Raw genomic sequence first — 12,161 nt, 5'->3', positions numbered from 1 at the left:
AGCTCTGCGTTGAACCACCGGTTGGCATCCTTATCACGCTTGGAGGTAATACGTTTGAGCGGGGCAACAGAGTCACTGCCAGCGGAGAGCCACTGGTCTATAGCCTCAACCTGGGAAAGGGTAGAGAGGCCCTGCAGGGAAGGGAGGGAGGTGATAAGAAGGGAGGAGACGGCCCCATGCTCGGACCCAGATGTTTTTGGGGCGAGGGGGCTTGGCTGGGGGGTGAATGGGTAGGGAAAAAGATATCAGGTGGTGGTCGGACCATGTGCAGGGAGAAATAGAGAGGGATTCCACGGGACAGTTCAGGGACCAGATCTGGTCTAGCGTGTGACCTTTGATGTGGGTGGGGGAGTGGACATGGGGGGTGAAGTTGAGGGATTGGAGGGTTTCAGAAAATCTTTTGAGGACGAACATTCAGCTGGGTCGGAGGGCCAGAAGTTGAAGTCGCCGAGGAGTAGGATAGAAGAATTATTGACTGTGATGGTGGCCAAGACTTCCAAGAAGTCAGAGAGAAACTGTAAAGGGGATTGAGGAGGACGGTAAGTGAGAAAAGAGGTCAGAGGAGGAGTGATGGAGGTAGTGCGGATAACCAGATATTCGGAGGTCGCAATGTCAGGCAGGGACAGAGTTTGAAAAGGAAGGTCGGCGCGTGCGATGAGCGCCACGCCGCCCCCAGCTCTGCCAGAAGGGCGGTCAGCCCGGAGGGCATAATAAAAGGCCGGTAAGGAGGCTAGTAGGGCAGGGAGAGAGTCGTCGCCGAACCAAGTCTCCGTTAATAAAAGAAGATCCGGGGCATGAAGATCCAGCAGGACCGATAGTTCGTGCGCATGGGCGACTGCTGACCGGGTGTTAAGATAAATGACGGTGAGGGTTTTAGGGGTTGTAGGAAGGGTGATGCTACTGGGTGAGAGAGAGGGGACAACTGTAGGAAGGGGGATGTGAGGGGGAGCAGCAGGGGAGAGACCAAGGGAGGAAATGCGAGAACAAGTGGTGGCTGCGATGGGCCAGGGTCCCTGGAGGCTGCGTAGTTGGTCCGGGGTATAGGTGATGAGCGGGGCAGAGTGACGTGCCCCTAGCCCCGGACAGTCGCGGACGGGCGCAGACGGGCTTGCCTTAGGCGCGCCTTCGGCGCGCAATCGTCGCGCCCGCTGCGCTCGTCCGCTGCGCTTCCTACCAAGACACATAATTTATGTTGGATGGTCGGGGCGTTGGAGGGGGTGTGGCCAACAGAGGGGGCGTGTCTCGTGGCGCACCTCGCCCTCGGGAATGGCGACCAGGATGAGAATAGTCGTTGCAGCGTAAGCCCGCTGTTTCAGGAAATGCCAGAGAGTGCAAGGATGTCAGGTAAATTTTAAAAAGAAGATTATCACACAAATTGTTAAAAAGACCAGCTTTCGCGCTCCCGGCTTTCCGCCTCAGGAGTCCTTCGTTAGTGTCGCGCCATAAGATCTGCGCACACTATTTATACAAATGGTGAGGGGGCGTGGCCAACAGAGGGGGCGTGTCTCGTGGCGCACCTCGCCCTCGGGAATGGCGACCAGGATGAGAATAGTCGTTGCAGCGTAAGCCCGCTGTTTCAGGAAATGCCAGAGAGTGCAAGGATGTCAGGTAAATTTTAAAAAGCAGATTATCACACAAATTGTTAAAAAGACCAGCTTTCGTGCTCCCGGCTTTCCGCCTCAGGAGTCCTTCGTTAGTGTTGCGCCATAAGATCTGCGCGCACTATTTATACAAATGGTGAGGGGGCGTGGCCAACAGAGGGGGCGTGTCTCGTGGCGCACCTCGCCCTCGGGAATGGCGACCAGGATGAGAATAGTCGTTGCAGCGTAAGCCCGCTGTTTCAGGAAATGCCAGAGAGTGCAAGGATGTCAGGTAAATTTTAAAAAGCAGATTATCACACAAATTGTTAAAAAGACCAGCTTTCGCGCTCCCGGCTTTCCGCCTCAGGAGTCCTTCGTTAGTGTCGCGCCATAAGATCTGCGCGCACTATTTATACAAATGGTGAGGGGGCGTGGCCAACAGAGGGGGCGTGTCTCGTGGCGCACCTCGCCCTCGGGAATGGCGACCAGGATGAGAATAGTCGTTGCAGCGTAAGCCCGCTGTTTCAGGAAATGCCAGAGAGTGCAAGGATGTCAGGTAAATTTTAAAAAGCAGATTATCACACAAATCGTTAAAAAGACCAGCTTTCGCGCTCCCGGCTTTCCGCCTCAGGAGTCCTTCGTTAGTGTCGCGCCATAAAATCTGCGCGCACTATTTATACAAATGGTGAGGGGGTGTGGCCAACAGAGGGGGCGTGTCTCGTGGCGCACCTCGCCCTCGGGAATGGCGACTAGGATGAGAATAGTCGTTGCAGCGTAAGCCCGCTGTTTCAGGAAATGCCAGAGAGTGCAAGGATGTCAGGTAAATTTTAAAAAGCAGATTATCACACAAATTGTTAAAAAGACCAGCTTCCGCGCTCCCGGCTTTCCGCCTCAGGAGTCCTTCGTTAGTGTCGCGCCATAAGATCTGCGCGCACTATTTATACAAATGGTGAGGGGGCGTGGCCAACAGAGGGGGCGTGTCTCGTGGCGCACCTCGCCCTCGGGAATGGCGACCAGGATGAGAATAGTCGTTGCAGCGTAAGCCCGCTGTTTCAGGAAATGCCAGAGAGTGCAAGGATGTCAGGTAAATTTTAAAAAGCAGATTATCACACAAATTGTTAAAAAGACCAGCTTTCGCGCTCCCGGCTTTCCGCCTCAGGAGTCCTTCGTTAGTGTCGCGCCATAAGATCTGCGCGCACTATTTATACAAATGGTGAGGGGGCGTGGCCAACAGAGGGGGCGTGTCTCGTGGCGCACCTCGCCCTCGGGAATGGCGACCAGGATGAGAATAGTCGTTGCAGCGTAAGCCCGCTGCTTCAGGAAATGCCAGAGAGTGCAAGGATGTCAGGTAAATTTTAAAAAGCAGATTATCACACAAATTGTTAAAAAGACCAGCTTTCGTGCTCCCGGCTTTCCGCCTCAGGAGTCCATCTTTAGTGTTGCGCCATAAGATCTGCGCGCACTATTTATACAAATGGTGAGGGGGCGTGGCCAACAGAGGGGGCGTGTCTCGTGGCGCACCTCGCCCTCGGGAATGGCGACCAGGATGAGAATAGTCGTTGCAGCGTAAGCCCGCTGTTTCAGGAAATGCCAGAGAGTGCAAGGATGTCAGGTAAATTTTTAAAAGCAGATTATCACACAAATTGTTAAAAAGACCAGCTTTCGCGCTCCCGGCTTTCCGCCTCAGGAGTCCTTCGTTAGTGTCGCGCCATAAGATCTGCGCGCACTATTTATACAAATGGTGAGGGGGTGTGGCCAACAGAGGGGGCGTGTCTCGTGGCGCACCTCGCCCTCGGGAATGGCGACTAGGATGAGAATAGTCGTTGCAGCGTAAGCCCGCTGTTTCAGGAAATGCCAGAGAGTGCAAGGATGTCAGGTAAATTTTAAAAAGCAGATTATCACACAAATTGTTAAAAAGACCAGCTTCCGCGCTCCCGGCTTTCCGCCTCAGGAGTCCTTCGTTAGTGTCGCGCCATAAGATCTGCGCGCACTATTTATACAAATGGTGAGGGGGCGTGGCCAACAGAGGGGGCGTGTCTCGTGGCGCACCTCGCCCTCGGGAATGGCGACCAGGATGAGAATAGTCGTTGCAGCGTAAGCCCGCTGTTTCAGGAAATGCCAGAGAGTGCAAGGATGTCAGGTAAATTTTAAAAAGCAGATTATCACACAAATTGTTAAAAAGACCAGCTTTCGCGCTCCCGGCTTTCCGCCTCAGGAGTCCTTCGTTAGTGTCGCGCCATAAGATCTGCGCGCACTATTTATACAAATGGTGAGGGGGCGTGTCTCGTGGCGCACCTCGCCCTCGGGAATGGCGACCAGGATGAGAATAGTCGTTGCAGCGTAAGCCCGCTGTTTCAGGAAATGCCAGAGAGTGCAAGGATGTCAGGTAAATTTTAAAAACCAGATTATCACACAAATTGTTAAAAAAACCAGCTTTCGCGCTCCAGGCTTTCCGCCTCAGGAGTCCTTCGTTAGTGTTGCGCCATAAGATCTGCGCGCACTATTTATACAAATGGTGAGGGGGCGTGGCCAACAGAGGGGGCGTGTCTCGTGGCGCACCTCGCCCTCGGGAATGGCGACCAGGATGAGAATAGTCGTTGCAGCGTAAGCCCGCTGTTTCAGGAAATGCCAGAGAGTGCAAGGATGTCAGGTAAATTTTAAAAAGCAGATTATCACACAAATTGATAAAAAGACCAGCTTTCGCGCTCCCGGCTTTCCGCCTCAGGAGTCCTTCGTTAGTGTCGCGCCATAAGATCTGCGCGCACTATTTATACAAATGGTGAGGGGGCGTGTCTCGTGGCGCACCTCGCCCTCGGGAATGGCGACCAGGATGAGAATAGTCGTTGCAGCGTAAGCCCGCTGTTTCAGGAAATGCCAGAGAGTGCAAGGATGTCAGGTAAATTTTAAAAACCAGATTATCACACAAATTGTTAAAAAAACCAGCTTTCGCGCTCCAGGCTTTCCGCCTCAGGAGTCCTTCGTTAGTGTTGCGCCATAAGATCTGCGCGCACTATTTATACAAATGGTGAGGGGGCGTGGCCAACAGAGGGGGCGTGTCTCGTGGCGCACCTCGCCCTCGGGAATGGCGACCAGGATGAGAATAGTCGTTGCAGCGTAAGCCCGCTGTTTCAGGAAATGCCAGAGAGTGCAAGGATGTCAGGTAAATTTTAAAAAGCAGATTATCACACAAATTGATAAAAAGACCAGCTTTCGCGCTCCCGGCTTTCCGCCTCAGGAGTCCTTCGTTAGTGTCGCGCCATAAGATCTGCGCGCACTATTTATACAAATGGTGAGGGGGCGTGGCCAACAGAGGGGGCGTGTCTCGTGGCGCACCTCGCCCTCGGGAATGGCGACCAGGATGAGAATAGTCGTTGCAGCGTAAGCCCGCTGTTTCAGGAAATGCCAGAGAGTGCAAGGATGTCAGGTAAATTTTAAAAAGCAGATTATCACACAAATTGTTAAAAAGACCAGCTTTCGCGCTCCCGGCTTTCCGCCTCAGGAGTCCTTCGTTAGTGTCGCACCATAAGATCTGCGCGCACTATTTATACAAATTGTGAGGGGGCGTGGCCAACAGAGGGGGTGTGTCTCGTGGCGCACCTCGCCCTCGGGAATGGCGACCAGGATGAGAATAGTCGTTGCAGCGTAAGCCCGCTGTTTCAAGAAATGCCAGAGAGTGCAAGGATGTCAGGTAAATTTTAAAAAGCAGATTATCACACAAATTGTTAAAAAGACCAGCTTTCGCGCTCCCGGCTTTCCGCCTCAGGAGTCCTTCGTTAGTGTCGCGCCATAAGATCTGCGCGCACTATTTATACAAATGGTGAGGGGGCGTGGCCAACAGAGGGGGCGTACCTCGTGGCGCACCTCGCCCTCGGGAATGGCGACCAGGATGAGAATAGTCGTTGCAGCGTAAGCCCGCTGTTTCAGGAAATGCCAGAGAGTGCAAGGATGTCAGGTAAATTTTAAAAAGCAGATTATCACACAAATTGTCAAAAAGACCAGCTTTCGCGCTCCCGGCTTTCCGCCTCAGGAGTCCTTCGTTAGTGTCGCGCCATAAGATCTGCGCGCACTATTTATACAAATGGTGAGGGGGCGTGGCCAACTGAGGGGGCGTGTCTCGTGGCGCACCTCGCCCTCGGGAATGGCGACCAGGATGAGAATAGTCGTTGCAGCGTAAGCCCGCTGTTTCAGGAAATGCCAGAGAGTGCAAGGATGTCAGGTAAATTTTAAAAAGCAGATTATCACACAAATTGTTAAAAAGACCAGCTTTCGCGCTCCCGGCTTTCCGCCTCAGGAGTCCTTCGTTAGTGTCGCGCCATAAGATCTGCGCGCACTATTTATACAAATGGTGAGGGGGCGTGGCCAACAGAGGGGGCGTGTCTCGTGGCGCACCTCGCCCCCGGGAATGGCGACCAGGATGAGAATAGTCGTTGCAGTGTAAGCCCGCTGTTTCAGGAAATGCCAGAGAGTGCAAGGATGTCAGGTAAATTTTAAAAAGCAGATTATCACACAAATTGTTAAAAAGACCAGCTTTCGCGCTCCCGGCTTTCCGCCTCAGGAGTCCTTCGTTAGTGTCGCGCCATAAGATCTGCGCGCACTATTTATACAAATGATGAGGGGGCGTGGCCAACAGAGGGGGCGTGTCTCGTGGCGCACCTCGCCCTCGGGAATGGCGACCAGGATGAGAATAGTCGTTGCAGCGTAAGCCCGCTGTTTCAGGAAATGCCAGAGAGTGCAAGGATGTCAGGTAAATTTTAAAAAGCAGATTATCACACAAATTGTTAAAAAGACCAGCTTTCGCGCTCCCGGCTTTCCGCCTCAGGAGTCCTTCGTTAGTGTTGCGCCATAAGATCTGCGCGCACTATTTATACAAATGGTGAGGGGGCGTGGCCAACAGAGGGGGCGTGTCTCGAGGCGCACCTCACCCTCGGGAATGGCGACCAGGATGAGAATAGTCGTTGCAGCGTAAGCCCGCTGTTTCAGGAAATGCCAGAGAGTGCAAGGATGTCAGGTAAATTTTAAAAAGCAGATTATCACACACATTGTCAAAAAGACCAGCTTTCGCGCTCCCGGCTTTCCGCCACAGGAGTCCTTCGTTAGTGTCGCGCCATAAGATCTGCGCGCACTATTTATACAAATGGTGAGGGGGCGTGGCCAACAGAGGGGACGTGTCTCGTGGCGCACCTCGCCCTCGGGAATGGCGACCAGGATGAGAATAGTCGTTGCAGCGTAAGCCCGCTGTTTCAGGAAATGCCAGAGAGTGCAAGGATGTCAGGTAAATTTTAAAAAGCAGATTATCACACAAATTGTTAAAAAGACCAGCTTTCGCGCTCCCGGCTTTCCGCCTCAGGAGTCTTTCGTTATGCTTCACATGTAATATCTTGAGCTATACAGAGAACACGACAAATGGACACACACTGAGTAACTCTCAGCAACTTTGTCAAGGCATGGGGGCATTCTTGATTTTTTTTTTTTTTTATTACTATAAATAAATATCACTCAATTCAGTGATACAGTCGTATGTACTTAATTGAGACACTGAGAAATATTGAAAAAATATATATATTTTTTTCATTTTAACATCTTTTTCGTGTTTTATTCAAGACATTTGTTGTCTGATTTACATCATCGGATGCCTCAATTTGTGTTTTAACCAGTGCTTAATCTGTAAAATATTAAGTGACAGGGCTCTGACAAAGAGGCCACTGCAGCTGGCCCTTGTCATTGCTGCCAAAACAACTACTACCCATCTCTCTCGCCTGCAAGTGCGACAGTTCGGATTATTCCAGGTCCCCAAAGCTAAAGGAATGGCTGGGGAGGCAGGTATTTGCAATTTTAATGTATATTGTATTCCTAAACAACCGTTGTTCTGCCCATCTCTAAATTAGATGAGCAGTGCCACCATGTGGTGGACTGTCCTATGTATGGAGTTGACAATTAGGAGCCGGTGCCGAGCACCGGAACCCAATTACGTGCCGGTGCTTAGCACTGGAAAGCACCTCCTCAAATTAAGCTCTGGTTTTGACTCAAAACCACACCCGACCCTTGGCTCTGCCCTAGCCAAGCCTGCCTGTGTCCTTCCAACGCACCCCTCCCCCTCTTCTAAATGTAGTGTCTTCTAAGCTCTTGGCAGAGTTAGTAACACATCAGCTAGTGAGGAAAAGAGTAAGGCACAAGCCCCCTCCCTCCACTCTCCCCTTTAACAGACAGTACACCTGGGAAAAGTCAGGCACGAGTCAGGCTCCCCTTTGAAGATGGTAAGGCATTGAAGAGTCAGTCAGTAATCCAGAGGGTGGGGGCAGAGTCAGTCACACATTCATTTCTAGCAAGGGGCAGGGAAGGTGACAACAGTCATGTCACATTCACCCCATGAAGAGAACACGCATTCACACGTCAGGCTGCGCTACCTCTGAAACTGATGTGTGACTGGCTCTGCCCCAGCCCTACCATCCTATCAGAGCAGAGACGCGCTGGGTTATGGGGAAGACTCTCTGTGTACGTGGGAAAGTTTGCTCTCTGTAATTGTCTCAGACAAGGAGGAAGGGACCGCAGGCTGTGGTCTCCCACCGGTCACGTGGTCACAGGATAATGACCAACAACCACCACAACACAGGATGGTACAAGGAGGGCGGGGCGGGGTCTGCACACAGTGTGCTGCCCCTACAGAAAATAAACATTGAGAAATGAACGAGTATTCTGGCATAATCCGGAAACCACATAAAAAGCACTTGTGTCATAATAATAAGAGGAGAGTTGAAATACCAATGAATTTCCCAACCTAGGCACAATTGGTGCTTTTCGATTACAGCTGGCGAAACTGTCCCAGGGCCATATTGGGTACCAAGCCCTTGCGCCGCAGGTGCGCCACTTTTAACATGGGAAAAAGTGACGCACCGGCGGCGCAAGGGGCTTGTAAATCTGCCCCCAAATGTTTTGAAGTGCAAGTAGACAAAAACCACAATAGTTAAAAAAGGGTCCAAGGGATATATAGTTTAAAGACCCACACCTGATTTTATCCCCAGCTCCTATTCAATGTACAGCACAAGAAACACAGGGGGTCTACCAGCTGAATATTAGAGCTGCACTGTCACGACCGAGTCCACAAGATCTCAGAGTGTGTATATCACATAGACAGTGTGTTTGTGAAGACAAAAGAAAAGAAGAGTGAACTCTACATGCATAGAAGAGACCGATACATCACAGAGTATTCATGAATGGCTAACCAGTCCAAAACAATTGATGTAGGGTTTCCACTCTTGTCCGGCCTGTATCCTTTTGCTAGTGGCCTGAAAAGGGCTCAACACACGGGCTGTTCCACAACAATGAGTCTTTCCATTCAAAGTTATACAAAAATCTTTACTTTTTATTAAAAGGTGTTTTTCATTTTATGTATATTAAAGTCTTTCTCATATTTTCATGAAATGTTATGATTTTTTGTTAAAAACATCAGTCAGTGCAGACATGTGCAATTATTTCCAAAAATCAATGCATGGATGTACATTCAAAGACATATTATGATTTATATAAACAAAGACATGTTATTGACAAGTAAAATGAACACGGAAAGACTTAGAAAATCATTTTATAAGTCCATACATGTGACCCTGAAACAAACCATCAAAAAATCAATCTCACCAACCAAATCTCTCTCTAACAGGCAACACACTCACACACAGACAACAATTCTGTGGAAACTCTGTCCATTTATGTGACATACACTGATGGCAATCCTGTGGAGTGACTCAATCTCAAAAGATTCCACTATTGTGTTGTTTTTAAGATGTGTTTTGATTGGTGAGGTTGATTGTTTGATGGTTTGTTTCGGGGTCATATGTATGAATCTATAAATTGATTCTCTATGTCTTTCCGTGTTCTTTTTACTTGTGAATAACGTCATTGTTTATATAAATCATTATGTCTTTTATCAACTTGAATGTACATCCATACATCAATATTTGAAAATAATTGCACATGTCTGCACTGACTGATCTTTTGAAGAAAAAAATCATAACATTTCATAAAAATATGAGAAAATATTGAAACATTTAATACAAATTTATGATTTTTGTATAACTTTGAATGGAAAGACTCATTGTTATGGAACATCCCGTGTGTTGAGCGCTTTTCAGGTCACTAGCAAATGGATACAGGTCGGACAAGAGTATAGCTGAGTGCATTCCATTCCATTGTTTTATTTACTCACGGCATCGTTACAAAAGGGGAACTCCTACCCAAATCCGTTTTAGCAAAATTAACAATCTCCCCTTTTAATTCTGGATGATGGTACCCTGCATGGAAACAGAAGCCTCACTGCCACGTGTCAGGGCGGTTCATCAACCAGATACAGGTTCAAGTCCTGGCTGCCCCACATTCTTCTCACTGGACCACCCAAGAGGCATATGTACCCCCAGACACCCCTCCCAGAGCTCACTGAGGCACTGAGACTCAACCGGCTCCTCCTGGCGGATGAGTCCTAACGAGGCCGAAACGTGTCGATGGTTGCTGGAGCTCCTGTTCAGAGGTCAGGTGGACTCTCAGTTTGGGCTGGAGTGACCCTTTGAGACAGGCCCACATCAGATTGGCATAAGGTTCGCCTCTGCCTGCATTGACACAGTGTGTAAAAAACAATGGAATGGAATGCAACGCAGAATAATGATCATCAATGGAAAATGCCTTAAATAGTTCCCACACTCCTTTGTGGTTTCCTCTCAGTTTGAAAAAACACAATGTGCCTAAGATGTACAGGAGGATGTAAGTTGTGAGCTCTTCTGTCGCAATTTGTGTCTCAATCTGTCGCTTTACGCTTGTTTCGTTCTAGATCATTCAGCGTTACGACATTGTGGTCATCCTGGAGGTCTTCGATTCCAAGGAGAAGGCGGCGAAGCTACTGATGGAAAAACTGAACAGGTGCCCATCTAGGCCATTCATTAATAAGAAGCTAGTATTATAGCGCCAACTACAAGCTGAAGTATTCTTTGGCACATAAGCAAGAGGTGCTGCACCCCCCCCCCCGCAGAGATGCAACCCCCACCCTCTAGCAGGGATGCAACCCCCCCACCCCCCTGCAGGGCTGCAACCCCCGAGCAGGGCTGCACCCCCCCAGAAGAGCTGCAACCACCCCCAGCAGGCCTGCACCCCCCCGCAGGGCTGCACCCCCCCAGCAGGCCTGCACCCACCCCCAGCAGGGCTGCACCCACCCCCAGCAGAGCTGCACCCCCCCCCAGCAGGGCTGCACCCACCCACCCCAGGGCTGCACTCACCCCCAGCATGGCTGCACCCCCCAGCAGGACTGCACCCACCCCCCAGCAGAGCTGCACCCACCCCCAGCAGGGCTGCACCCACCCCAGCAGGGTGCACCCACCCCCCCCAGGCTGCACCCACTCCCAGTAGGGCTGCATCCCCCCCCCAGCAGGACTGCTCCTCCCTAGCAGGGCTGCACCCACCCCCAGAAGGGCTGCACCCACCCCCAGCAGGGCTGCACCCCCAAGCAAGGCTGCAACTCCCCCACCCCCCAGCAGGGCTGCACCCACCGCCCAGTAGGGCTGCTCTCCCCCAGCAGGGCAACCAAGCAGCATGTAGCCTCATGGCAGGTAATGTCGACAGGGACCGCTGGATATATCTCTTCCCTCTTCTCACTCACAAAGGAAACCTGTCAGGAAGGGCTCCAACACGTATCTTGTTTAAGTCGTGTATTGCACCCATCTCAAGCCAACGCTGGGCACAGCCTGCGGCCTCAGGGATCTCTGAGATTCAGGATTCTCCCTGATGACACCCTGTAGTTAAAGAGGCAGCAAGCGAAGTACAACAGGGTGCACCCCCCCCCCTCAGGTACTCACTGCAGCTGCGCCCTGTGTCAGTTCCAGGCCTTTAGAGCCCAGCTCGGCAGCATCTGTCTGCGACCAAAGGCTACCAATGCTTGAAAGACACTTGGGGGCAGATTTATGAAGGGCTTGCGCCACGTTTACGCCGCCATTGCGTGACGCAACAGCGCAGAAACGTGGCACATCCCTGCGCCCTATTTACAACGTGACGCATCTAGGAGATGCGTCACGTTGTACAGCACTGCGCCATGAGGAGGCGTTCCTGCGCAGGGGGGGGGGCGTTCCTGCGCAGGAACGCCTCCTGAAAGTGGCTGAGTGAAATCTATGAGATTTCACTCAGTCACTTTCAGGGCAATGCTGCGTCAAAACCCTGCGCCTGCTTGAAGCAGGCGTAAGGCTTGAGGCAGCATTGAAAGAATAGGCCCCCCCAGAGCATTGCTGGAGCTGCGTCGCGCTTGCGACGCAACTCCAGCAATGCGTCACTTTTACGGCACAGATGCGTGACGCATCTGTGCCGTTTTTGCCCCATGGTGCGCCGCATCATAAATGCGGCGCACCATGGGTGGCGTAGCTGTGGCGCACTGTGGCGCATGTTAACTGGCGCATCCCTCGGGATGCGCCAGTTAACATAAATCTGCCCCATTGTGTGGGCTTTGGCACAGACCAGAGGAGAAGACTCTCTCACCTGATGTCTTTATAGTGTGTCCTTCCACTACCTGCAATGCACAAGGAACTATTTTACATCTCAAATGTGCACTGAATC

General features: G+C 51.1%; 1 protein-coding gene across 1 annotated transcript in view; it reads left to right on the top strand.

The window, feature by feature from the left end:
• Positions 1–12,161, top strand: part of LOC147693154 (deoxyribonuclease gamma-like) — a 68,415-nt gene that overhangs the window by 15,583 nt on the left and 40,671 nt on the right. Inside the window, exon 2 of the mRNA XM_086939397.1 lies at positions 10,396–10,484. Coding sequence (XP_086795523.1) covers positions 10,396–10,484 — 89 coding nt within the window. The remainder of the gene's footprint in view (positions 1–10,395; positions 10,485–12,161) is intronic.

This window comes from Lissotriton vulgaris, chromosome 9 (genome assembly GCF_964263255.1).
Source record: "Lissotriton vulgaris chromosome 9, aLisVul1.2, whole genome shotgun sequence".
NCBI lineage: Eukaryota > Metazoa > Chordata > Amphibia > Caudata > Salamandridae > Lissotriton > Lissotriton vulgaris.
The sequence above is the reverse complement of the archived record's forward strand: the minus strand, read 5'-3'. Positions and strand labels throughout refer to the sequence as shown.